Below are 27,404 nucleotides of genomic sequence, written 5' to 3' on the forward strand. Positions count from 1 at the left end.
ATTCCCCACACAACCACCCCCTTCCTCACATATTGGGGAGCTGGGGGCAGGGGCCAGCAGGTCAGTAGTGAGGGGCACCAGCAGGGTTGGGAGGGTAGGGGATTGCAGGTACGGAGTGAGGGGCACCAGCAGGGCTAGGAGACTTATGCCATTCCTCCCCCTCCCCGAACTTACCTGGAGGGAGCTGCAGGAGCTGCTTTCTACCATACTGCCTGGCTGCCACATGCATGTGTGCATGTGCCCATGGCAGGCACCCCCTGTGTCCCACTGTCACCAGCCTCCTGTAGGCTGGTTCCTGGGTTTTTCTCTTTTAAAGGAGAAAGCCCATGTTCTTCTGTGGCAAACAGAAAACCCAAATCCCTGCTCATTACCTTCCATTTGTGCATTAAATAACTGCTACCAAACTAGGTTGCAAAAATACTTTTATAGCCTGGTATTTGTCATCTGGTAGCTTTCCCACTGGATTTTTTAATAGACTGTACTCTACATCAAGTTCTCTCTCCATTTTAACCACTCTTACCTCCTACTTGTCTTCTATCCACAATCTTTCCTGTGAAGGAAGGCTGGAGAGGATGATATTTCTGGGCTTCTCATGTGAGAGTAAAATGCCAAAAATGGTTTCCTTATCCTAGGATTGGTTTCCTTTACTGTGCTCTTAGGTGTCTGCTACCTAGATTATGGAAAACAGGTAGAGTCACACCTAAGTGTCACATGGAGCAAGGCAAACTGCCACCCAAAACCGCTACATTATTCTTTCATTTTTTGATTTTCTAACATTTTTGCAGTAGCCATGATGATCTACTAGCTCTATTTATCCTCTTCTTTTCCCTACAGTACCTTACATTCCTTCAACCCGGAAACATGACAACATTAAAGATGACTCTGAGGTACGTTTCAGAAGATTGTTAAATTATACTGTCTAAGTCAAAAATGTGAAAGATTTTTCTTTTCATATTGGAACAGTGATATATCTGAAGGTTGAAATTTATTACTCCTTGCTTCTGAAACAAACAGTTGTTTAACATTATTTCAGTTATTTTCTGTTCTTCCTTTCTAATGCATGTGCACTCCTTATCCTCAGGCCACCCTTTCAAGTTTCATAACACTTGATCCAGTTTAACGGTATAAGTCATTAACTATCCAGCTTCCTCTGGAATTTTGCAGATAAATAATACGCACTCAATTATAGAGAGTCCTTGTGGAAATAAAAGTAGAATAATGTTTGTATTTTTAGCTCTTTTGTAGGGGATCTTGCAGCATCTCTGTATACTAAGGATGTTATTCCCTGGAAGCACTTTGCCAAATCCCAGTACACTTTAAATAACTCAAGGGGCTTCAAAACAATTGCTTTTAAAATGCTTCTGGCATATTTAATGTACATAGGAAGCATTTTAGCAAGCATTGCTAGCTTGGTTTCCCAGTTTCAGCAAAACGATCTTGCGTTCTCCACTTCCTGCATTACAATCCTTGTCACTGTCATTAATTTACACATGAGTGACTCCTGTTCTTGGATAGATTGTCCTGCCTCTGGTCAAATCTGTTTGAGAACTGTCCTAACATAAACACTAAGAATTGTATAGTCAGAGGCCCTTCCCTGGTCAGCACTGAAGTTTTATTGCATGGTGTTGCAGAAATTTATAAAAATGCATCTGGGCCACTACTCTGATCAGCTGTCCCCAAGTAGGCTGTTCCTGTTTTTCCTACATTGCTGTTGCACACTACTAAATGTATTTAATATATCCTGCAAAGAAAGTGCGTCATGCTGGAAGCTGGATTGGCTAGAGGCTTGATGCAATCTCTTCTAATAGCAGTCAATCCTAGGTAAATGCTCCTTATATAAACCTTTCCATAGTTCAGCAGAACCTGGATCTGGCTACCAGTACAGCAGTGTAGGTGACATCAAAAAAGAAAATATAAAAAGGTACCAAAGCATTGTACATTTTGGTAAAAAGGGGTATTGCCGTGGCACATACTGTACTTTGCTGTCTAAATCTGCCCTACCCTGTCTGTAAAATTGTGTGGTTTTATATTTAAAACCAGTAAATCTCCCTGTGAGATAAAATCGTTATTTTTGTCTCATTAAAAAGAGCTGCAGTTGAAAGAACACAGTCTACATTATGAAAAATCTTCCACAAAGTCCCACTTGGGAAACTTGCATTTTTTTTCTTCATTGTCTTGGGCAGAAAACTTTTTTCCCCCTCGAGCTTTATTTATTAATGAGTCCAACTCATCAATAACAGATTTAACATTTAAAGATATACCCACTACCCTAAAATGTACATAAAGACACATATTTATATTTATTCAGCAAGTGCTACCATAACCCAAATAGCGTCCACAAAAGTCTTGTTTCTTTTCTTCTCTTCCCTTCAGTCTCTGACAATTCTTTTATATTTCCATCACTGCTTGAATTTTTAAATTGCAGTAAAACTTTAGTGACATACACAAGAGCTGCCTAAACTCATGCCAAGGTAGACATCCTGTTAGCATTTTTTCTGTTCCTTTCTTTGATCTTAAATAGTCTTAGAACATCCTTATTAATTTGTATTCTAGTATGCTTAAAATATAGAATTTTCCAGACTAGGGATAGAAGAGTTCATATGATGCTTATAAAGCATTATGTTATGATCACTAAAACCCTCTCTTTAGGTGTTGAAAAGTATCCATTTTCATAGATAACTTGGTGCTTCCACCCCCAACAGCCGGGTAGAAAATTTGAAGTTTGAAATATGTAATGTTTAAGGATTCAGTGAGTCAGACGTATCTCACTAGGTGAAAAATGGGGTTGCATACAGTTTGCATTGTTCTGATTTATCATCAGAAAAAGAACTTCCTATGAAGACTTCTTTTTAATAAGTCTAATTTTATCATCTTGGGATTTACATCTTAGAATTTCTCTTGGCCAGGAAAAGTGGATACATTTAACTTAGCTGGCTAACTTTAGCTAGCCAGCCTTGACTTGAATTTGACCACTTTTCTTAGTCAAGTCTGATTCCGTGTGAGGGACTTAGTTGGACTTTTGGGCTGGTAATCGCAGAGACGAGGATTTCTTAGGGTGATATCTTTTATTGAAACAACTGCATAGTTGCGATAGTGTTAGACAAGCTTTCAAATGTAAGACATTCTTCTTTAGGTCTTGCACTCAAAATTTCTTGCATTCAAAAACTTGTCTAACCCTATCCCAACTATGCAGTTGTTCCAATAAAATGCATCACTGTGACCATGTTCGGGCTCCAGGGGTGTCTGTGATGCCCCTGGTGGCCACGCAACCCTTACCCTACCCCAGGTAGATGGTGCCCTTCCCCCTCTTACTCACCTGCCATGTCTTGCTGTAATTGTTTGATTGGAAAAGAGGCTGCCTAATGGGTCCTAGCGTGAACCCCAGTTTCTCTAGATGCCAGCTAGCTGCCCTGCTGTCAGTAGGTGGGCCCTGATGACCTGTCAGTGCCCTTACCCAGGGTACCTGTTAGTCTTAAGGGTTAATCACAGCTTCTGACCACCCCTACAGTTGTGCCTATGCTTTGCAGGTGTTACCAGTTAATGACTTTGGTGGGCAGTTAACCCCAACCTGGTAGTGGGACACCTCAGGCAGCTATACCTTTATCAGAGCCTCAGCCTTCCTGGCCTCAGTGCCTTTTCTCTGGCTGGTTCCCCTAGCCTAGGCCCACTGTGCCTGACCTGGCTTCTGGGTTCCAGTTCTTGATTGCCTAATCTGGCTTTGTTTCTGCCCTGTCTTGGGCAATACGCTTTCTGAGCTTGCTTAGGCTCCTGGGCCTCCCTGGCCTTCTTCTAGGCCCTTTTCGTGCAGAGGACCCCCTGGCCCTGACTCTACCCTTCCTGGGCATAAGGCCCTCTGGCCCTTACCCATCTCTTGCCCAAGCTAGGCTTTAGTCTTTCTCTCTTCCTCTTTCTTGACTTTAAACTCCCCCTTCTGCTTAAGCCTATGGCATGCCCTGAATCAAGGCCCCTAGCATGCCCCTGGCACCTCACTGTGGGCTAAGTCACCATGCACCCCTCAGGTGCCGCACCATGGCCTCCACTCCCAAGCCACTGGTTGAAACTGTAACCAAGGAGTAAACCTTCTGGCAAACACAAACTAAACCCTCCCTGGGTCCAAACATAAACAGTCACTACCTGCCTGGATAACAAGGCCTCCCGTTACCCCAGGTAATATTCCCCTGTAGGGCATCAGCACTCGGTTTCCTTCCTCAAGATGGCCCAGGTGCCAGCTAGGAGAGCTCCTGTATTCCCCTTGCTTTAGAGCTCTTGCCGCAGCAACCTCCAGGGTCAAACTGAGCCTCCTGACTCAAGTTCTCCCTGGCTGTGCCCCCTTCCGGTCAGGTGCTTCCCTCAGTTGCCTCAACTTTTAAGGGAGGGACTTACTGCTCTGGAGTGCATGGCAGTTGATCCATTGTAACCATTACTTTTGTCTATTCTTTTCTCTTAGTAAATTGAGCAAAACCGTGGCAATTTAACTGTGTTCCATTCAAGTGCAAGCTGATTTAGTTTAACTTCCATTTACTCTAGAACGAGAGAAAATAGATGAAGCAGGTACAGCGAGTGTGGTAAATTCCTCCCACATCAAATAATATAATTGCCTTTGTGTCCATGCCCTTAGTTTACAGATAATAGGCCTGCTGTGGATTTGTTGGTCTTGTCCCGCACAAGACATCCTGGTTAGTTGTTTTCAATGCTCAGCTCATCGGGTAAATGGAAAACTGGCAAGCATTAGCAAATAGAGTATTTCAGTTTAATAATCTTTTACATGGTGTAAGTCAGCTTCTAAGGAAAATTGTGTAGAATGGGGGATGGGCAACCTTTTGCTGTGGGCCAGAACTTGCAGTCCATCCCCCTGCTGCAGGCCACAAATCTCTGTAACCCCTGTCCCACCCTCCCCAAGTAACTGTTGCCTGTGCTTTCCCTTGTTGCAAATACCTGGGCCCTCATGAGGGAGCAGCAGGGAAGGCTGTGGAGGAGATGGGCAGCTCAAAAGCAGTTGTATTCTGCCCTGTTACTTGTGCTGCCTTGAGCTGGGCTGGATCCACCCTCTTCATGGGCCAAATCTAGCCCGCAGACCATAAGTTTCTCACACTTTCAGTAGTTCACTTCTAGAATGTGAGAGCGTTTAGAATTTACTGTGCTCAAATGCATGTGGCTTAAAAAGGCAGGCCAAGCTATCTATTCCTTTGAAACAAACAGTTCTTTACGGTATAATAACAAATAGGAAAATGATACCAAGGAAGCTTAAGGTATGCTTTTGCATTCTTGTACCTCTGACAGTGGCATGAAAACTAAGCAAATCTTGACTCTGTCCAGAGGTTAGACATCTCTATAGCAACAGTTCTTTGTTAGGGAGACTTCAGGGTTTTTTGATGTATATCTGTCTTTCTCTCTACAGGATATCAAGCCAGTTATTGATGGAATAGATGGAATTAAGATCTCTCAGGGGCTTGGGCTGCAGGACTTCGACTTAATCAGAGTTATTGGACGTGGAAGCTATGCCAAAGTTCTTTTAGTACGGTTAAAAAAGAATGATCAAATTTATGCCATGAAAGTAGTGAAAAAAGAATTAGTCCATGATGATGAGGTAATAATTTATGCTAAACATGACTCAATTCCATATTTTAAAATGTTGTTTGTTAGTGTTACTTGTTCTAACTGGTTCACTAAGAAAGTAATTATTTTTTAAAAAATGACCATATTTTTGGACAATTAGTGTGTTGTCATGAAAGTTTGACTGACTTGTAAAGTTGTGGGTAGCATCAGTTGTCTATATGCAGTGTGGCACAATGATTTGCTTTGAATAGAAATGTCCATTTTCTCGTAAACAAATAGACTGATTACTTAACACAATCTTAAAATCACAAATGACATTTGCTACTAAACCTGGACATATTCACCACATCTGTTCAAGTTTGAAAGAAATAAGTAGCTTACAAGTGTACATATACACATGTGTAGAAAAGAAGCACAAATAATACAGAATAATTGCTTGAAGAAGCACAAATAATACAAAACAAAAGATACAAATAATGTTTCCGTATAGTAAACCACTGCAGGTTTTTGAAAGTGGCAACATCGACAACATTTTTTTGAATCACTTTAAAAGAAGTTCTGTAATATCTCTTCTGGGGGGCATCCATGAATTTGACTATGATACTGAATGCAAAAATAGATCTTTTCTTGACATTCTTTCAGATGTAGCTTCTAACTGTAATCAATATACATTTTTTCAGATAGGAATGAAACATTCAAGTCTACGGTCGTCTTCTTCCATATGGCTGATGTAGATACAGAAGAAGAGCTGTAATTTTACATTTAGGTGACTGAGCCAGACAATTGTGTCAGGACCAGCAGAGTGTATTTCTTATACCTCCTTCATATTTGTGGATCGGGCACTAAGTCATTATATGTTCTATGCTCTGTTCTGGGTGACCAGTGACACACTGGAGAGCTTTTAATTTTCCATTTGTGCATCAAGTATCTGCATCTCTCAAGGTGTGTGTGGATAGTTTCGAGTTGCCCAAAGCCACGAACCTTTTGCATTGGATCTATTGCAAGGTGTTCATTTGGAAATTCCTGTGAACTCCGTTAGGTTTCCAAGCTTCATCAGGGTTGAAGTTGCATTGTTGAAAGTTAAGTGCATGGATCAAGAAGGGCTTGCAAGACTTTAGTCAATGGTGAGGATTATTTTTGAGGATCTGGTGGATGGAGAGATGTTTGTTTTCTTTAATTTGCTGGACTTCCCATAGAGTTGCTGTCTCACAATAAATGAGTGGAGGAGTGGTGTGCAACAGCACGGGGAGCCAAGATGCGGGGGCCAACTTAAGTTTTCCAGTGATACACGGCATGAGAGAGTTCAGGTGGTTATCAGCAAGTCGAGTGTGACTGCTCCTGGTCCATACTGTTGCACAATACTCAGCTACAGAGTATGCAAGGATCAGCATTAATGTCCGTAATACTGATGCTGATACTCCCCAGCTTGTGCTTGCCAATTTCTGGACCAGATTGACCCTTACCTTTGTCTTGGTAGGTTCTTATCTTCAGATGGTCGTGGAAGGTTAACGGGTGGTCCTGCTCCACTCTGAGATAAGATGGAGTGGGGTCATGCTGCACAGTGTTGCCGCAGAAAGTTACCTACAGGGTATGCTTGAGATTCCTGTTATCAAGATGGAAGCAGCAACTTGTTTTGCTGGGATTTGGCTCCATTTCCGAAAATATTCCTCCACGGTTTTCAGGTCCTTATTCAAAGTTGACTCTATGTCATTGAAGGTGGCTGCTTGTGTTGCCAAAGCAAGGTCATCTGCATATACACATTTGTGCAACTTTATTGATGGCATATCATTTGCGTACAGGTTTCCCTTTCCAACCACGGTTTTGAATATCCACACTTCAGAGAAGGGGGGGTACAGTCTGAATCCTCCCATAACCCCCCCTTTCCCTGCTCATGCCTCTCACTCCTCCCCCCCCCCCCCCAGCCTTGCTGGTGCTCCTCGCCCCCCATCCACAGTCCCTGCTCCCCCAGTCCTGCCAGTTTTGCCAGTCACAGTTTTGCCAGCCACGGGAACTTTCAAGAACCTAACTCCCGTGGTTGGCGAGGGAAACCTGTATACATTAAAGAGCATTGGTGCGAGTACTGAGCCTTCTGGCGTCAATTACTGAGGAACCGGAGCAAACTGACTCTGTCACCCATAGCCACCTATTATTCAGCATTGTCCATATCAGGCGCAGTGTTTGATAGCAGGGTATATACTTTGCAAGCTTCAGCATCAGACCTTTAACCCAGACCGCGCTGTAGTCTGATCACAGATCTACAAAGGCTGCACCAGTCTTGGATTTTTTTCCGAAAACCAGTTTCAGTATGCATTGCAAGGGCCAGAACTTGCTTGCAGCAACTTCGCTTAGGCTGGAATCCTGCTTGTTTCCTAGGGATCACTGGCTTGATAAAAGGGCTGATTCTTTTGAGGATGATATATTTCAGGAGTTTGTAGGTTGTGCCCAGGATTATAGTTTCCCAGGTCAAAGCTTACCGATTTGAGTATTGCAGTGACCATCACCTCTTGCCATGCTTTTAGTGTGCATCTGGATCCCATGGTTTTCGTGTACAGTTTCACCAGCTATTGGAGTCCTTTGGGGCCTAGATGATGGAGAAATTCTGGGAGGATACTATCTCCACCGGCTGCCTTCCGTTTCTTCATTGCTGTTAACCTCTCCTTCACTTCATCTATGCTAAAAGCATTAGGGGCTTGTATAGGGATTGATATTATCCAGTATACTTGAAGATTGACCTCTTGTTTGATGTTTTTTGTCAAGAGGTCCATTTCAATTTTCAACTAATTTAGAAGCTGTGGAGCTGGAATGGTGTTTTGGGGTCCAGTATTCAGCTGAACTAGCAGCTCCAAGGCATAATAGGGCCCAGGCAAGTCGACCAGAGTGTGTGAAGTTCAGACCTTCAACACACTTAATCTACCTTTGGCATCTGGCTAAATCTAGAGACCCTAGCAGGGCCTTCACAACCTGTGGGTTGCCTGACCAATTGTACAGCCAGAGCAGGTCATAGGTCTGTTTAGTCCACTAGCAAGTATATTTCCCTGGAAGCCCCAGGGGATACTTTGCTTGGTGGCAGTAATCACGAGGCTGGTGAACCAATGATAAAATTTTGGTGTCTCAAGGATTTGGGTCACCACTTTTTTTAACAACTTCCCAAGTCAGCTTTGGCTACGTTCCATCGTGGGATCTGTTTAAGCAACCTCACAGGGATCCCGATGCCGACATAAGTAATGATGGGCCTATGTTGGCTGTTGGGAAAGTCAGGGAGTATATACATGGAGCATGCTCCTGTTTAGATCGTTGAACATGATGGTGAGATCTGGGTTATTGCCAGTGAGCTAAGTGATTGCCAATGAGCTGAGTGGAAGGCTGCTCACTTTTTGAGATTGAAGGCCAGATGTAGACCATCTGTGAACATCCAGTCCATAAGGTCTTTGCTGTCAGCTTCATTTGCATCATAACCCTGCATACCATGGTGGCTGCTAAAGTCATCAGTGTAAGGGCTGGGATGGGTGCACTTGGGAGTGCTGGCTTCAGCCATTCCAAATTAGGGGCTTTGTATAGGTTGGTAATGTTTCATAGTTTCATAGTTAGTAGGGTTGGAAGGGACCTGAGTAGATCATCAAATTTGACCCCCTGCCATGGCAGGAATGAGTACTGGGGCCAAATGACCCCAGCAAGGTGATTGTCTAGCCTTATCTTAAAGACCCCCAAGGTAGGAGCCAGCACCACTTCGTTTGGAAGTTGGCTCCAGATCCTAGCTGCCCTGACAGTAAAGTAGCGCCTCCTGATGTCTAATCTGTTCAACTCCCCTATTTTGATGGCAGTAGTGTAAGTGGCTTTTTCTTCAGTTGGGTGTAAGACATTGAAATCTGTGATGGTGTTCTTCACCTATATAAGTAGGCCGTATTTCAGATAGTTATATATACACGTGGAAAACACTAAGCCATATTTTGGATGGTAATAGCTAGTTATAAGATTCTTGTTATCCATGCATACAATAGCAGCTGGCCTGTTGGCCAGGGGAAACATGAGTTTCTTGGAGCACAAGAACATCGATGTTATATATCTTCAGGATATTTGCAACATACTTGCACTTCATCCAGGGAAGTCCCTCAATGTTGCCTTGGAGGATCCTTGTTTTGAGGACCCATCCAGCATGTTACTTGGCCCTGAAAAGAGCAGCTGAATTGCTGTGCTGAAAGATCTGGAGATTGGTGATCAAAGTTCAGTCGTCAGGTTGATGGAATTAGTCATGATTTCTCACTTAATGGAGTAGGCCACATGAAGGCTGCCATCCTCCCCAAGTCTACAGTGTCAGCCTACTTCCTTCATCACTTGAAAAGTAGATATCAGAAAGGTGTTTTTGTTTTGTATTTTGTATCTGGAAGGAAATAAGACAAAGTACCACAGGAAAAAAAGTACGAATTGTGTTGGTTCCAATAACCAGCTGTGTACTAAGGCTGTGCGAAGCTTCGGGTGGTGATTCGATTTGGAGGAGATTCAGCCCAATTCAGTGGCCAAATCTCTGAATCGAATCAGGGGACCAATTAAAAGGTCCGAATTGATTCAGAGCTCTCCAGATATTCAGAAAAGATTTGGAGAGCTTTGATTTGGGCAGTCTCTGGTGGCTGCAGCAGGAACCTGCAGCCAGACTCTGAGCTGGTAAGTAGGGGCAGGGTGAGGGACCCCTGCCAGCCCCAGCCCCTGCCTGCTCCTCCAGCCTCCCCCCTCCCCCCCATGGCTGCCGTGCCTGTCTCAGTTCCTGGTACTTTAAAAAAAAAAAAAAAAAAAGCCCCGGTGCTCACTGAGTGCTGCTGAGTGTGTGTGTGTGGGGGGGCTTTGCACAAGCCCCCCGACCCACTGCCCCACTCCCCTAGCCCCGCCATAGGTGCCCTGTCCAGGCCAGCTCCAGCCTTTTAAGGAAAAAAAAAAAAAAAAAAGCCCCGGGATTCACCACTCCTGCAGCTGCCTCAGGGTTTCAAGGGGCTCATGCAGAGCCCCCATGTGGTGTGGGGCAGCAGGAGGCAGCGGGGATCACCCCCCACTGGCAGGAGTGGTGAGTGTGGGACTTTTCTTGGTTTTTTTTCCTTAAAGGGCTGGAGTTGGCACAGGTGGGGCACCCATGGGGGAGCTGGCAGAACGAGGGGGAGCGAGGGGGGCTCATGCAGAGCCCCGCATGCAGCATGGGGCAGTAAGGGGTAGCAGCAGGGTTCTCCTCTTCCCCTCCTCCCCGGCCCGGCTTCACCTGGTGAGCTGGGACTTTTTTTTTTTTTCTTTTTTTCCTTTAAAGAGCCAGGAGCTGCAGCAGCCATTGTCAGGCTGGGAGAGCAGGCAGGAGATGGGCCTTGTTGATTCGGCCAAATTGATTCAGAATAGTAATTTGAATCAATGACTTGAATCACTGTCCCCCAAATCGTCAGAATCTGAAGCAAATACTAGCTGCTTTGCACAGGCTTATTGTGTACCACCTGGTATACTTGTGACTCTTCTGGAGAATAGGCTACTATGATTCTTAATATTTATGCTTGCTCAACTAAATGCTACAATCTTTCTTTCATGACCAGGAACTAAGTTCCTTATTCGATTTTGTTTCTTATTTCTTCAAATGTTCTTCTCAGCAACTGGAAAAACTGAAGAATTTTTTTTTTTTGTGAAATTCGCGGTTGTGCTTGAGGATTAGAGGTAGTTCAGAATTGTTCTTACTTTGAATTGTGTTTCCAGTGCATTATAACCTGGGGTCCTGGTTTACACTGTTTAAAAATCGCTAATTCTCTGATTTAAAAACCCCTAAATCTGCATTTTTCCATGATTAAAATGAAATGTTACTATATATATAGGTATCAGTTTAACACACCATTTTATTGATATATTTATGATTTTAAAGCAGTTGGCCCTTTGCTCACCAGGATGTGGATCCAGCAGCAGTTGTCCCATCCCCCTTCCCTTCTCCCACTTTTTGGTGCAGAGCAGCCCTGTATGCCAGTACCCTGTCCATGCCATTGCCCCTTAATCCCAACCCACAACCCTCCAGCCCTGCTTGTGCTCCTCACTCCCCACCCACAGCCCCCCACCAGGGCTTTGGGGCCAGGGACCCAGCCTGCAAGGGGAAATGCACAATTTCTTGCAATTTTCTCCTTTAAGGGAGAAAATCTGGGTTTTTCTCCTTAAAATGAGAAAATCCAGTGTTTGACTGCTAAAGAAAATGAATGAATGTTTTCCTTTTCTCAAATATTAATAAATTTCACCCTACCATATTCCACCCCTCCATTTGTTAGTGGTTTAATAGGAGCATTTGCTTCATGTAGGTAAGACTGAAGCAAATCAGAAATCTCACCATCTGTTCTAGAAAATGTAATCCCTGAATTAGTTGAATCTTATTTAAACAAAACTAAATTTAAATGAACTAAAGGGAGGTATCCCGTTAAATGTACATTGCCAAAGTAAAAGTAATATATATTTTAAAAAGTCTAAAATTGAGATTTTTACCAAGATATCTTGGTTTACTAATGTGAAGTACACCTTAAAAATTACATGCATATAAAAGCCTTTGTCTGTATGTCTGTTTGTGTAATGCTTTATTTGTAGTCTGATTGGTAGTCTGAAACAACCAATCAGAGTGCTCCCAGAACGTTCCAGATGGGAGGCGGTGGTGATGGAGCAGACAGATCATGGGATGGGGGGGCAGCAGCACCCCGGGGTGCTGGGTGGCGGTGGCTGCCACCACATACAAGTTCCCCCCCCATTCCTGGGAGCTGCCAGTGGTGCAGGATGGAGCAGCAGGGGGTGGGGGTGCACAGGGCCACACCAGGCGTCAGGGGGAAGGGGGGGCGTTTGATAGTATGATAAATATTTTTCTAATAAGAAAAATACCTTGCTTCTGAAGTTGAGAACATTTGCTTAAGAACTCTCCCCACACCCCCTACCTTGTAATTTGCTTTGCCTCAAACTAGACTATAGGCCACTGACAGATGTTCCAGAGATGTGATGGGATCTGATGTATAATCCCAATAATTGGGCCTCCTGCCGTACTACATGTGTATGGTAGGAGGTGTGATGGTGACATTGAGCAGAAGATCCCATCACACCATATTGCTGGTGCAGGGCAGCCTGGGATTATGATCCAGGGATCCCTCTGCACTTGTAATCTTTTTTCCTGTGGCTAGGAGTTCTGTCAGTCGACAGAGCCCCCAGTCACTGGATCATGGTATGCCCCCATAGCTGGGAGCTCCAATCAGCTGATGGGGCTTCCAGCCACAGGGTGTGCCATGGGCCTTCATGGCAGGGAGCTCCAAACACTGTCAGGGCTTCCAGTTGAGAGAGTTCATGGCACTGAGAGCTCTGAACACTGATAGGAGCCCTGGCAGTTACTCGAGCCACTAGCCATGGGGCATACCAAGTGTCCTGTGTTTGGGAGCCTCAGCAGTGTTTGGAGCTCCCAGCTGCAGAGGCCCATGGCGCACTGCTGCAGGGGGGAGACCCTGCACCCTTGCACCTGGGAACTCCCAATTACTGCCAGGACTTCTAGACACAAGACACACCTTGCACTCCCACAGCTGGGTATCCTCAAAGTGTTCAGAGCTCCCAGACACAGTGCACATCACGCACATGGGTCATGGTGTGAGGCACAGCCAAACTGAGAATGCATCAGGTGTGTGACTCGGTCCGTGCTAGGTGTGTGGCACCACCAGGACTGAGAACCCCTTGCGGGCCCAGGGGTTTCACATGCCCAAGCCTTGAGGGTTACAGCAGCTTCAGTCCCCAGGACTCAGGGATTTCGCGTTGGACATGGTGCACCCCTGAGGTGGGAGCCTTGTCAGCTGACAGGGCTCCCAGCCTCAGGGAAGACCTTGCTTATATGTACAAATTAAAGCTCGATAGCAACCAGCTAAAAAGTTACTACACATTTTGAAGTCTGACTTAATAGCTAGTTGAAGCTTTTTATTGTGAAATGGCTACCTTACATGTCTGGCTGGTCTTTAGGTAATTGTGCAGTTAAGCCAGGGGTGGGCAAAATATGACCTGCGGATCTTTGTCTGGCCCATGGCAGGTCCCTCAGTCCCACCTGACCCACCATCCAGCTGTGATGTTTCCTACCGCCCCCTGGGCACACAGCGGGGCTGGGGCGGCTCTCCAGCTAGATTATCTTTCTAGACAGCCAAGAAGTGGTGGCTCCTGGCTGCCGTTGCCACTGGCCCCAGCCCTGTGGTACTGGTGGGGACTTGTGCATGTTGCCCCGTGCTTGCTTCAGCACTGAGCATTGGTGATGGCCAGGCAGAAACTGTTGCTCAGTGTGGGGGGGAAAGCAGCCTCTCCCCCTCACTGCTGCCGGGCCCTTCCTGCTGCAGCTGCCCAGAGCCCATGCTGGGCAGCCCAGAGGTGGTGGTGATGACAGCAGAGACTCAGGGCAGCCCAGGGCAGGTTGTAGGTGGCTACAGCAGGAAGGGACCAGCAGTGAAAAAGGGGAGGGGCTGCTTTTCCCACACGCTGAGCCTGGCCGCTGCCACTGCTCAGGGCAAGTGAGTGTGGAGCAAGCACTGGGTGGAGTGGTGCTATGTGGATGGTTCCCCACCAGTACCACCGCTGCCTGGGCTGCCTAGAAAGGCAGTCCAGCCACAGAGCCTACCTCAGCCCCGCCTCGTGCCCAAGGGGCTGCAGGATACACCATGGGCAGAGAGCGCCTGGGTCAGATGGGACCAAGGGACCTGCCATGGGCCAGACAAAGACCCTCCATAGGCTGGAAGGAGCTGCTGCTGCCTGGGCTACCTAAAAAGGAGCTGCCCCAACCCTGCTGCATGCCCAGGGGATGGCAGGACGCACCATGGGTGGGTGGTGTGGACCAGGTGCACAGCGGTCTGAGGTTGGGACTGTGTATGTGGGTTCCGGATGATCTGATCCAGCCAGGGTGAGTCCAGAGCAGGCGTGGGGTGAAGCTGGGGCTGCCTGCTGTTGCCAGTGGTGGGGAGGCAGGCTCCAGGCTTTTGCAGGATGGGGGTAGGTGATGACCAGCTCAGGGAGGCACATGTAAGGAAGGGGATCCCATGCACATCCCACCATACCCACAGACCTTCCTCCGCAAACCCCACAACTACACTTCCCCCCCACACACAATCACACAGCCAACAGACACCGCACATTCCACATATAGCCCCCACACACACTGCCGACCACCCTCCCCCACCATACACACATCCCCCACAAATGCACCCCCCAGAAGTCCCCCATACCCACCCACCCATATACACATCCACACATATCCCTCACACCCTCCCTCGCACCCCACATACACACACATCCACACACAACCACAAACCCCATACCCACCCCTCCAGGCCCCCTACAATATACAGGAGTTAGACTTCATTTTGAGGTATTATGCAATCACCTCTGTATATGCAGTGGAAATGCACACAAATCAGGACAAAAATATATTTTTAAGTAAAATTAAAATATGTTATTGTCAGTGTTTGATTTTTAGTTTATCGGGGGGGGGGGTTCCAGTTCCAAGATGACAAACCCCCTTCCAAAAAAGAATACTTCTAGGGCAAGGGGAGGGATTTTTGGTGGCAAAGGTCAGGGGTTAGGCGGCAGGACTTCTGCTGACCGGGGGCAGGGCTACCCTTTTTGCCCATGGTAGCTCACTAAAACTTGTTAAGCGTTGCTTTGGCTGAAATAATTGCCTGCCCCTGAATTAATCAGTTAATTGTGCAACACTTGTAACATATAGAAGGGGCCTCATTGTGTTAGATCCAAAGCTAAGCAAGTATTGGCAATTTCAGCTGAGTTCATGTCGAGTTTTTGTCTTGGTACAAATGAAGATGCAAGGTTCTAGGGATGTTAGTCATAATAAAACAGGGGATTTACACTGTTCTGTTCCTGATACAAGAGATCTTGCTGAGAGATGTACTTTTTTCAGGACCCAAAGCTTGTTTTTTACTATTCTTAGTTCTATGAAATAATCTTAAATATGTTAGATGTTTCACAACCTCTTTAAACTGTGGTGATCCTTCTGAATGGTTATGTAACCCATGAAAAGTAACTAAATAAATCAAAATGTTTTTATGACTTTCTCTAGACCAAAGTTATTTTCTTCTTTTATAAAGAATATTTGCAACAGTGCCACATGTTATATAAAGGAATATTAAAGTTCACAGTTTATTTTCTGGAGGGCTGTTGGTTGTAGCCATGTTGGTCTAAGTACATAGGCAGGCAAGGTTCATTAGGTAGATGTGATATCCTTTTTTAGACTAGCTAAGTAGTTGGAAAAAATATTCTTTGCAAGCTTTCAGCGTTTGTGCCTGAAAGCTTGCAAAGAACATTTTTTCCAACTATTTAGTTGGTCTTATATAAGATATCACATCTACCCAAAGAACCTTGCCTGCAATTTATTTTCTAGAATTTATACCCACAGTTTATTCAGTAGAAGTTCTGATTCTCCAATTACTCTATTTCAGGATATTGATTGGGTACAGACTGAGAAACATGTGTTTGAACAGGCATCCAGTAACCCATTCCTAGTTGGTTTACATTCATGCTTTCAAACGACAAGTCGGTAAGAAAGATGTATATTTTGTGGATATCGCCTGTGTGTATGTGCATCAGTACATAATTTATGGAGTTAAGTTGCTTAAATGGATAAATAAATATGAATAAGAGTATCTTCATAAAAAAGAAAGAAAGGAACAGGACGTCCATTTTTCAAGCCATGTATGTAAACTCTGACTTAAGAATGTTTCTCCTGAGTTTTCTTCACATTTAATATGTTTAAGCTGTGCTCATGGGCTGGATCGGGCCCACAGCTGAGGGGCAGTGGCATACGGCAGCAGGAGCCACAGGAAGAGCACTCCCAGGGTCCTTCTGCCTGCTGCATGCAAGTTGTCTCAGTGCATTTCTGTGCCATGTTCCAACTTGTGATACCTCCACTTCATGTACAGTTCCTGGTAATTCCCCAGCCCTGCCTGCTCTCTACTCTCACCACTGAATTTTTCCCTCAATACGGCCATCGGCCACAGATATTCACAGCCCTTGGTAGTGATGGTAAATGGAGGCCATGGGGGGAGTGTGCTAGAGAGTAGGGAGTGCCAAAGTAGTAGAATGATGGCCCACCATACATAAATAGTTGCCAACCCCTGGTTTAAGCAGTAAAATACAGAAAAATAGCCCATCTCAGATTATGCATCTAAAAAGGTACTAATATTTAAAAGCGATTAAGCATTTATTGACTGCTTACTCAGATGAACTGAAGTCCTTTTTCAGTCTGTGCTTTTTTTCTTGGATGCCAGAGTGATGAAAGTATACAAATAATCATTAATAAATAATGACTATATATAGGTCAGTTATACTTCTTTATTAGTGGTTCTCAACCTTTTTGTACTCAAGGCACCCTTCATTAGGCTTGAGGCAAGGACAGCCCTGAGCCTGTTCTTATCTGCTTAGTGTATCTGCTAATCTCCTCACGTCTCACTTATGTCCTTGCATCTTGTGGCACCCTTCAAAGCATCTGGCAGCACTCCAGGGTTCCATGCACCTTGGTTGAGAATCATTGATCGATATGTATTAAAATGTCTTTTAGTTGTCCAGATTCACTTTCTGAGCTGGTTCACACAGTAACAGGTTTTTCAGAACTAAGTAACTGCAGTTCCCTGTAACTCTAACTGTTCACTTGCTTAAAAAGCAATAAACCTGAATTTTTTTTTAAGATAGCGTTCTGTGGATATATTTTAGCCTGGCTTGTGTACATATCTAATAAAAAGAAGTACCCATCTTTGTTCCCAAGATACCTGCACAATTTTTAAGTATACAGCCATGACACGCATCAATCTTGCAATCCCTCTGCCTCACCACCTACTATTAATCCATATCATATGTTCACAGCAACCAGCAATAACCCAGCAGCAAATAAATGTTGGCCGTTTCCTTCCTACCATAATATTCTCATTTTCTCTTAGTAGGAATAAATTATCTGTACAAAATGCCCTGACGGTCATTAACTAGAGTTGTTATGACCAGGGAGAAGAAATGAGCTCCAAAGATGACCTGGAAAAAAATTAATAAAAATGGTGTTTTTACAGCTTTATAATGTACAAAAAAAGGACCTAAAAGGATATATATATTTATTTCTGCTTGCCCTTATTTTAGAAATATCAGGAATATGAGTACCATCCTGCCTTGATTGTTATGCTTAAGAGTTTTCTGGATGTCTGAGGGTTGTATTGATGAACAGGTCATCTGAGTTAAATGGTCACAAAAATAAACAACATTTATTATTTTAAATATTTAGTTTTAAAGCCCAATCCCCTTTCTTTTCTAATCTTACTGTTGTGTTATAATTTTGTCATTTCACTAATACCACAGTTTCATTATACCTGTCTTAGACCTGAAAGTCTAATTTAAAAAACAAAAAGGAAAGAAGAGAGGACAGACTTTATAAAGAAAAGAGAAAAAAAAGTTTTGGTTTTGTATTGGTTGAGTTTTGTTAGTTTTTCAACCTATATTGTGAGAAAAAACTTACAATTTGGGTTGACAGATTAACTTTTGTTCAGGTACCTCAAACGAAGATGGTCTATCTTGTACCTTAGATTTTAATTTGGTTTGGACTTTATCTGTCTCTTGAACTTGACCTTTAGTTAACATTTTAAACTTAATATATAGCTGTTTAAGAGGGTATTCTCTGGGTGGTATAAATGGACTCTTCTGTATCTGTGCTTTACCAGTCTTAGAATTGGCTGAGCATCAAGGGAGACATTTTCCAAATAGGTGTGATGAGACAATGGTAAAGAGGCATTTTTAAATCATGGAAAAATTGGGAACATAAGGAAAAGCCGCTTCTCAGACAGCTTCAGCTTTTATAAAAAGCACTTGCTCAAAATGTTTTGAAACTGTAGGTGTCTTCGACCTCGGCAACTTTGTCTGGATCACATTTTCCCATAGATGAAATGTTCCCTCTAGAATGTAATGTCTTTTAATATGGCTGATCATTCTGCTTCTGTGTTGTATCCTACCTAATGCATTTCCTCTTGTCTGTTTAAGGAGACATTTTTAAAACAGTCTATAAAGCAACCAATAAGCCTGGATACTGAAGCCTGACTATAAATGGATCTCCCATTGACTTCATTGGTTATACCATTATATATATACATAATGGCCCCATAATGGATGTAGAAATTTCTTCACATATCAGGACATTGAGCCATTTCTGATTATAGTGTTCTGTGCTAAGAAATATAGCATGATTATAAAGCAGGACCATCCCCAACTATATCATCCCAGCCAAGGCTTTGTCTAGCCAGGTCTTAAAACCTCGAAGGATGGAGATTCCACCACCTCTCTGAGTAACCTGCTCCAGTGGTTTACTACTCTCCTTGTGAAGAAGATTTTCCTAATATCCAAGCTAAACTTCCCTTGCTTGAGCAACTTGAAACGATTGCTCCTTGTTCTGTCACCTGCCACCACTAAGAACAGTCCAGCTCCATTCTCTTTGTACCATCCTTCACTTATTTGCAGGCTGCTATTAAATCTCCTCTTAGTCTTCTCTTCTCCAGACTAAATAAGCCCACTTCTCTCAACCTCTCTTCAAAAGTCATGTGCCCCAGCCCCTTAACTAATTTTTTGCCCTCTGCTGGACTCTCTTCAATTTCTGCACATCCTTTCTGTAGTGGGGGAAAGTGGGGGGGGGCAAGGGGAGAACTGGACACACTACTCCAGATGTGGCCTCACCAGTGCTGAATAGGGGGAAATAATCACTTTCCTCAGTCTGTTGGCTGCACAGCTACTAATGCATCCCAGTATGCTGTTAGCCTTCTTGGTAGTAAGGTCACACTGTTGACTCATGTTCATCTTATTGGCCACTGTAACTCCCAGGTCCTTTCCTGCAGAGGTGCTGCTTAGCCAGTCAATTCCCAGTCTGTAGCAATACATGGGATTGTTCTGTGCTAAGTGCACGACTTTGCACTTGTCCTTATTGAACTTCATGAGATTTCTCTTGGTCCAGTCCTCCAATTTGTCTAGGTCTCTTTGAATCCTGGCCTTACCCTCCAGTGTTTTTGCTACTCCCATCAGCTTGGTTTAATCTACGGATTTACTGAGAGTGGACTCCCCATCCCATCTTCCAGGTCGTTGGTGAAGATATTGAACAAAACTGACCCCAGGACCAGTAGGCTGTCAACTAGATATCAAGCCATTGACTACTACCCTTTGAGCTTGACAATCCAGCCAGTTTTCTGTCCATCTTAGAGTCCATTCATCCAACCCATATTTCTTTACCTTGCTTGCAAGAATGCTGTGGGAGGACTGTATCAAAAGGCATACAAAAGTCAAGGTGTAAGGTATTTTCAAACTTTTCTACTGGCAAAGGTATTTGTAAAGTCAGAAGGGGGAGATTCAGTTATTCTAGATGCTCCTTTTGGCTGCACCAAATTTAAGTTCCATCTCTGATGAATAATTGTCACACCTGAACTTAGACATTTAGTCTTTGTACAGAAGCTATGCAAACCAGGCATACTACTGGAATTTAAAACACATTTCTCATAGCACAGGATGAAGAGGTCGTAGATTGCTCTATTAGGCATATATTTAGAACTGTTCTTATTTTTATGTCTGCATATCTGCTGGAACGAGGCTATTTAACTGGTGGACCACGAGGGGTTAATTTGTGGCATCCAGGCTCTCTATTCAGGTGTCCCTTAGTAGGCCTGTGTGAAGCCACTAGTATTTGCTTCAGATTCAGCCAGTTTGGGGGACAGTGATTTGGTTCGGTGATTCGAATCCCTGTCCTGAATCAATTCAGGTGAATCTGATTCGGCCACTGCCAAGTCGGCTGAATCTCCGAATCAAACAGGCCCCATCCCCTCCCCGCTTTCCCAGTCCCATCAGTGGGTGCTCTGCCTGGCCCCAGCCTCCCAGCTCTTTAAAAAAAAAAAAAAAAAGAAAGAAAAGTCTGGCACTCTCTGGCTGCTCCAAAGCAGGGGGGTGATTCCCACTGGCCCTGCATTGCGTGGGGGGGGCTCTGTCACAAGCCCCAATCCCCCGCCCCTTTCCCAGCCCCAGCTCCTGGCTCTTTAAAAAAAGAAAGAAAGAAAGAAAAGAAAAAAAAGCAGGGGAAGTGATCCCCACTACCACCCAGTGCCCCATGTTACACGGGGGGCTCTGCCACGAGCCCTCAGAAACCCCAACAGCTGCTGCAGTAGCTGGTGAGTCCAGGCTTTTTCCGCCCCCCTTCTTTTTCTTTAAAGAACTGGGTGCTGGGGCCAGGTGGGGCAGCTATCGACAGGGCTGGGAGAGTGGGCAGGGGATGGGGGTTTGTGGCACAGCCCCCCCACGCAGTGCAAGGCAGTGGGGGGCAACAGGGATTACGTCCCCTGCCTGGCAGGAGCCAGTGAGTGCAGGGCTTTTTGTTTCTTTGTATGTTTTTTAAAGAACCAGGAGCTGGAGCCGAATGGGGTAGCCATTGACGGGACTGGGAGAGTGGACAGGGGTCAGGGGGTGCTCAGGGGATCTGGGGGAGCAGGCAGGGAATGGGGTCTGGTGGAGGGCCCCCATTGTCCCCTCCCTCCGCCTCCAGCACCCCAACCCCCTACTTACTGGCATGGAGTCTGGGTCCAGATCTCTGCGGCTTTAAGTAGGGACTGCCCAAATCTCCGAAGCTCTCTGAATCTTTTCCAAATCGATTCAGAGAGCTTCAAATTGATTTGGACCTTTTTATTCATCTCCCGATTAGATTTGGATTCGGAGATTCAACTGCTGAATCAAGCCGTATCTCCTCTGAATTGAATCAACACCCTAAGCTTTGCGCAGCCCTATCACTTACCCCATCACTCTCCTGCTTTTGCCACAAGGGTCTCCAGGCTCCCCTCCCTCCTCTCATTTGTTTCCTGCACCTGTCCCTGGGGTCAGAATAAGGCAAGATAGCCTGTGGGCTCAGGGTGCCTGGGATGTTCATGTGGTGCATGCAGCGCAGCACAGCTGCTCACATATGGCCCCCAGCCACTCAGAAGTTGGACAGGCCTATGCTAAAACATCTTTTTGGGAGATGACTGGTTTGAATTGTATGTGATATCAGTCATCAGAATCATTTTGCATCACATTTGCTAGTTTTAAAAGATGGACATGTTTTTCTGGTGCTTTGTTTGTTTTTCAAAGAATAACAGAAAAGATAACATCAAGTTTCAGATGATGTTTCGGAGAGTATTGCAGGAAACTTTATTTTTCAAATGTGAAGCTGTTCATACTCTGTCTTTCCTGATTTAAAAATAATCAACCTAAAACAGTATTCTGTATATGGCAATAACTCATACCATGTACTGGAATAGCAGCAGTAACAGTAGTAAATTGCCAAATTATTATTATATGATTAATCCTTCTTTTTAGTGAAAGATACTAATAATACATTATCATCGAATTAGAATTTTTAAAGCAAACTGTGGTAGTTATTTACTTATGGATGTTCTTCTGCTTCATTCTGTTTTTTATGCCAGAGAAATACAGCTATTCAGTAGCTGTACAGTGATAAGACATGATACTACTATTCTAAGTTCCATGAGACAGTCATTGCAGTCTGTATCACTCATTTGAAATGATAGTCACAAATTAATATCTGCTTTGCTCCCACTTCTATTTCTAATAGATAAATTCAAAGCTAAAGTATTTATCATCTTCCTGCCTGTCATACTCATATGACTATTTCATAGATATTAGGGCTGGAAGGGACCTTGGAAGATGGAGTCCAGCCCCCTGCCCCAGGGGCAGGAAGTCAGCTGGGGTTACAGGATCCTAGCAAGATAATCATCCAGTTGACTCTTAAAGTAATCCAGAGTAGTTTTTATCTCTGAATAAGTTAAGATTTTTAAAGACTATATTTTCATACTATATTTGAGAAGTAGTGATTTTGTATTAATAGCCAAAAGTAGAACTCTGCTACTTTAAGTAACTTCTAATATCCTTTTCATATATTTGGGTAATTATTCAGGGCTCAAGCCAAATACAGACCTGGTGTAAACAGCTCCATTAAGTTCAGTCCTGTTCCTTCATTTGTATTCCTCTGCTAAAGAATTCATGTATCTACTATTTAATGATGGTATTTCACTTGCATGCTACAGACATGGGTGTGTTATAAATCAAATAAATATTCTTTTGTTTGGTTTTGAAATAGTTATTTTGGGTATAACTTTAAGGTTAAATCTCTTATATAAGAAAGGGCAATTTAGAGGTAAGAAAAAATTAATTTGGAAATTAAGGGTCATCGCAATTTTTTTGCTTGAAAATGTCCTTGGATTTATTTTATTTTATTTTATTTTATTTTCAGGTTGTTCCTTGTCATAGAATATGTAAATGGGGGAGACCTCATGTTTCATATGCAACGGCAAAGAAAACTTCCTGAAGAACATGCAAGGTATTCTATTAATGCATTGATGAATGTACTAATTCTCTTAGTGTTGGTACTTAGCACAACATAAAAAAAATTAATTACAAAACTTAAATGACAGACAATTGCAAGGGAGATTGTGTTCTTGACATTTCAAAAGTAAAAATCATGTTCTTAAGATTAGAATGCAGTGCACACTTGAGAGAGAAACCACTTTTGTATAAGACAGGGGATGTGCATTTAAAGAAAAAAGCAAAACCATAATGCAGTTGATAATAAAAACCATTAATTATTACTACTATATATTCAGTAAACTGGTCTCTGAAATGCACTTCTGATTGAGGATTTAATTCTTTAAGTGAATCTCAATGAAGTGGTTCTATACCAAACCTCAAATGGGGATATAATTAAAGAGAAGCAAACTCCTCTCTTGCAAGCCTTGGCACTACAGATAAATGTCAGTACGGTAGACATGATGTAGACTTTAGCATTCTAGTCCTGAAGCTGGTTAATAATTTGTCAGGTTCATGTAAATATTTAGAATAAAGAACAAATTTCTTCATATAATCTGATTGTATCAAATAGAATAACACTGAAAAAAAATACTTGCCATACTTAACTATAGAGAGTAGCTGTACTTGTTTTGATCATAAGAGCCCCTTATGCTTGAATTGGCTTTGTTATCCTCTCTCTAGGTAGAAGCTAAACTGATGTTAGCTCTTTATTAACTACTGTCTTCCTTCTGTTTCAAAATTCATTGGCATTTTCAAGTGTTACCAACTTTATATGATTCCCCTAATGGACAGGTTGGTTTTTCTCCTTTTTATTTAAGATTTTATGCTGCTGAAATTTGTATTGCTCTAAACTTTCTACATGAAAGAGGAATAATCTACAGAGATTTAAAGCTAGACAATGTTCTTCTAGACGCAGAGGGTCATATCAAGTTAACAGATTATGGCATGTGCAAGGTAGGATTTTTTTTTTATATCTCACTGATTTTTTTTTTCACCAAAGTGTTTCCCTGTTTTCCTAGATATGGATTTTCTTAAACCTTTAGTCCCCACCCTTTGCACTGCAAGCAGCATATTATTCTGTCCCTTCATTTTAATTTTCCAATTTTCTGTGGTCACAAGCAGGGTAGGAGGGTCTCATGTGCAATGTGTTGCCCATGCGCCATGCTTTGGAGACCGCTGCCCCAAATGTACACAGGATAACCAAGCCCAGAATTTGCTTTTTAAAATGCAGTTCAATCCTGAAATCTAACTTCTAAAAAATTAAACTTTCTTACTTAACAAACTTTCTTTTTGTATGAATTCCACTTCATGTGCTGACTTTTGGGCTAAAATGAGTTTACTTTGTTTTGCTTTTGTTAGTCATGAAGCTTCGGAATTACTGTCCAAAAAGTCCTGAAAAGCTCAATGCCTTACCTTCTCATTCATTGTCAACAAATTTAACCAACAGCTAGATCTGCAAAGGAACTTGGGTGTTGTGCATTAGAGCATTGCAACACCTAATATTTTAGCACTGGACCCAAGAGACACATTCTCAGTCCTATGTGACCCTAGGCCTACAGTATAAACTTAGGACCTAAGAGTCCTACTTTATATTTCCACAGTTCCATTGAAGAAATGTAATTGTTACTAGCCTTTATTTTTGGATACTGAAGTCACTGGGATTCCATGGTTGGTTAGTATTTGACCCTTGTCCTTGGTGCAGGTCAAGTCTGATACATCCTCAATGAGAAAATTAACACTGCCCTTCTAGGGGGATGGCCTTGACTAACTTATATACTGGGCTTTTAATATTTACACTTCTGTGAACTTGATTTCTATTAGCCTTCTCAATTATGAGGTCTTATGGGGAAGAGGTCTTGTATATTTTTACATACACAGTTTCTCTATTGAAAATTTGTAGCATGACAGCATTGGCACTGCAACCTTCTGGTATTTAATCACATCATGCAAAGTTTTGTTCCAAAATGGTTGATAGGTGTGACATTTACCTTAAGGGAATCTACAGAAGGTATTAGTGGTCTCATTTTAAAATGTTGCAGTGTAAAAAGCAAAGTTTGAGGAACTTGAGCAAATTAATGTAGAGAGACCAGAAACTTTTAAGAAACTTGCATTGGGTATTAAAATGTTCATCTCCTCACCTGCTGGTTTCACTCCTTTGGCGTACATACAGCAAGATTAGTATGTCAGGCCCCTAACCTACGTTACATTTAAGATGTGATTCACCAGTCAGTCGCATCTTCAAGTGCAACCTGGCCATATAATCAGCTGCAGCTTAAAGCAAAACCAGCCATAAAATTATTCCACAAAAAGTATGTAATAATATTGTCACTGATTTCCTTCATGCCTTAAAATAAATATGCAGCTGGGTGGACTGCATAGGGACTTGATAGGGCTGCAGTGTTTCTGCCAGCCACCAGTCAGCTGATTGGCGGCAGCATTAAGGTTGTACTGGGAGTAGAATGGGCCCTGGTGCAATCCCTGCTGGTTGCTGATCAACCAGTGAGAGGCAGCATCAGGACAGCACAGGGTTTGGAATGGTGGCCAGCAGGGACTGCACCAGGGTCCATTCCAGCCCCAGTGCAGTCCTGATCCAGTTGCCAGTCAGTCCTGGCTGGGCCCAGGGACTTGAATTGGTCCTGTGGGTCCCTGTAACAAACTGATAATCAGCTGATTGTCAGGCAACACTGATGCAGAGGGAGCCCAGGACCGTGATCTTGGGGTCACCCTGTATTGGCAAGTAAGGTGTGATTTGAGATCTGATCCATGATCCCAAAGTCGCATGTCCTGCTATGCACCTGTGACATGGCAGGAGACTCAATTGTTGGAATCACGGATCAGATCCCATCACACCTTTAAATGAACATCTGTCAGTGGCCTCAGGTATTTCCTAGTGCCAGACAAATCCTCAAAGTAGCAGTACAGCTTGCACTTCTGTGACAATTTCAGAGAGCCCAAGGATTGATTGGACTGTATCAATTTGAAACTACCTTACCAATATTTCCTTTCGTTCATGATTAAAACACATTCGTAATGGGGCAGTATAAAGAAGCTTACATTGTCACTTACATTGAGAAAACAAAAACTGTTTTTAGTCTCAGAAAACAGTTATGTTAACATACATTTAAAAAGTATTGTGTTGTTTAAGCAATAAAAGCACCTTTGAAACATATTAAGGCTAATGATATTGCATGGTGCAGTCCTAGAACAACTCACAAGCCAGTCTTGAACCTTGAGCACTTCTGGAAGGTATCTTGTCACTGTCTTAATCTTCTGGAATTGCATTTTTGCACGGAGGAGTCTTGGACTCCCAAATCCGTGTCTTCAAAACCTGGTTGAAAGGAAGTTCCTGTAAGTAGAACTCTACTTTCAATATTGAATTGGTTTATTCCTTTAGGAGGGATTAGGCCCTGGTGACACTACAAGCACTTTTTGTGGAACGCCAAATTACATTGCACCAGAGATCCTCAGAGGAGAAGAATATGGTAAGGCAATGCATAAACGGTAACAATTTAATTGCAATGAATCCCAAGTTCAAGTTCTGATATCAGGCTGCTATGGATATTTTAATTAGGCTTACATATTTTTTAATTTCATTATGTACAGACAAGACTGGAATTCATTGCATCTTCTGTAATTCCATTTTAGCTTTCTCAGATGTACTTGAGACAATTTTGGTATCCTGCCTCATAATCATGATTGTTTAGGTCCTATTAAAACAGGGTTTCAGAATGTGGGGCCTTCCTACTGAGAGAGAACTCTTACATAGGTCTACAGAGCAATGCCTGTCCCTTATACCTTGGCTTTAAAATTTCGGACTAAGCACTGTATGGATCAGATTTGAGTATCCAATCATGGAAGTCTTAGACTACTGTTGTTTCACATTCTATATGAGCATTTTACATATTATAATTAGCTGAGTGCATGGACTAAAATAACGGAATCCTGTAATTTAGCAGTATGATAATGTAACAATTACAACTCTAAAAATTATTAAATATCTTTCAGTATTAAGAAACATATTGACATTTATCTGAATGTTGCTAATTGGAACCTTGCTATTCTATGGCACAGCTGCAAGTTTTTGAACAAATTGCTTGTGCTAATTTTTCTGCAAGGTACTCTGAAAGTTTAGTCCTGAAATACACTGGGCCATGGCACCAGTGGCTTCAGTGAAAACTGAGGAGTCTCAGCATTTTGCAGAATTGGCCACTTAATCGCCATTGATTGTCTAGGGTTAGGCATCACTTGAAAACATGCTCTGCAACTGCTTTACAGGGTTTAGTGTGGACTGGTGGGCTCTTGGTGTCCTGATGTTTGAAATGATGGCAGGAAGATCTCCGTTTGATATTATTACTGACAATCCAGATATGAATACTGAAGATTACCTCTTCCAAGGTATAGTAAAGATACGTTGTATTATGTTTTAATTAATTTTAGTTTGTGAATCCCTTTGAAAAAAAGCAAGACACTAAGAATTAAAA

General features: G+C 43.1%; 1 protein-coding gene across 7 annotated transcripts in view; it reads left to right on the forward strand.

The window, feature by feature from the left end:
- The window catches only part of PRKCZ (protein kinase C zeta), a 205,876-nt gene that overhangs the window by 148,259 nt on the left and 30,213 nt on the right, over positions 1 to 27,404 (forward strand). For all 7 annotated transcript variants that reach the window (XM_090024033.1, XM_090024034.1, XM_090024029.1 and 4 more), the window contains 7 exons: positions 835 to 887; positions 5,399 to 5,587; positions 16,005 to 16,102; positions 22,850 to 22,936; positions 23,742 to 23,877; positions 26,318 to 26,405; positions 27,199 to 27,318. In XM_090024033.1, coding sequence (XP_089880159.1) covers positions 835 to 887; positions 5,399 to 5,587; positions 16,005 to 16,102; positions 22,850 to 22,936; positions 23,742 to 23,877; positions 26,318 to 26,405; positions 27,199 to 27,318 — 771 coding nt within the window. The remainder of the gene's footprint in view (positions 1 to 834; positions 888 to 5,398; positions 5,588 to 16,004; positions 16,103 to 22,849; positions 22,937 to 23,741; positions 23,878 to 26,317; positions 26,406 to 27,198; positions 27,319 to 27,404) is intronic.

Source organism: Crocodylus siamensis, chromosome 12 (assembly GCF_052110815.1).
Source record: "Crocodylus siamensis isolate JL-2025a chromosome 12, ASM5211081v1, whole genome shotgun sequence".
Lineage (NCBI taxonomy): Eukaryota > Metazoa > Chordata > Crocodylia > Crocodylidae > Crocodylus > Crocodylus siamensis.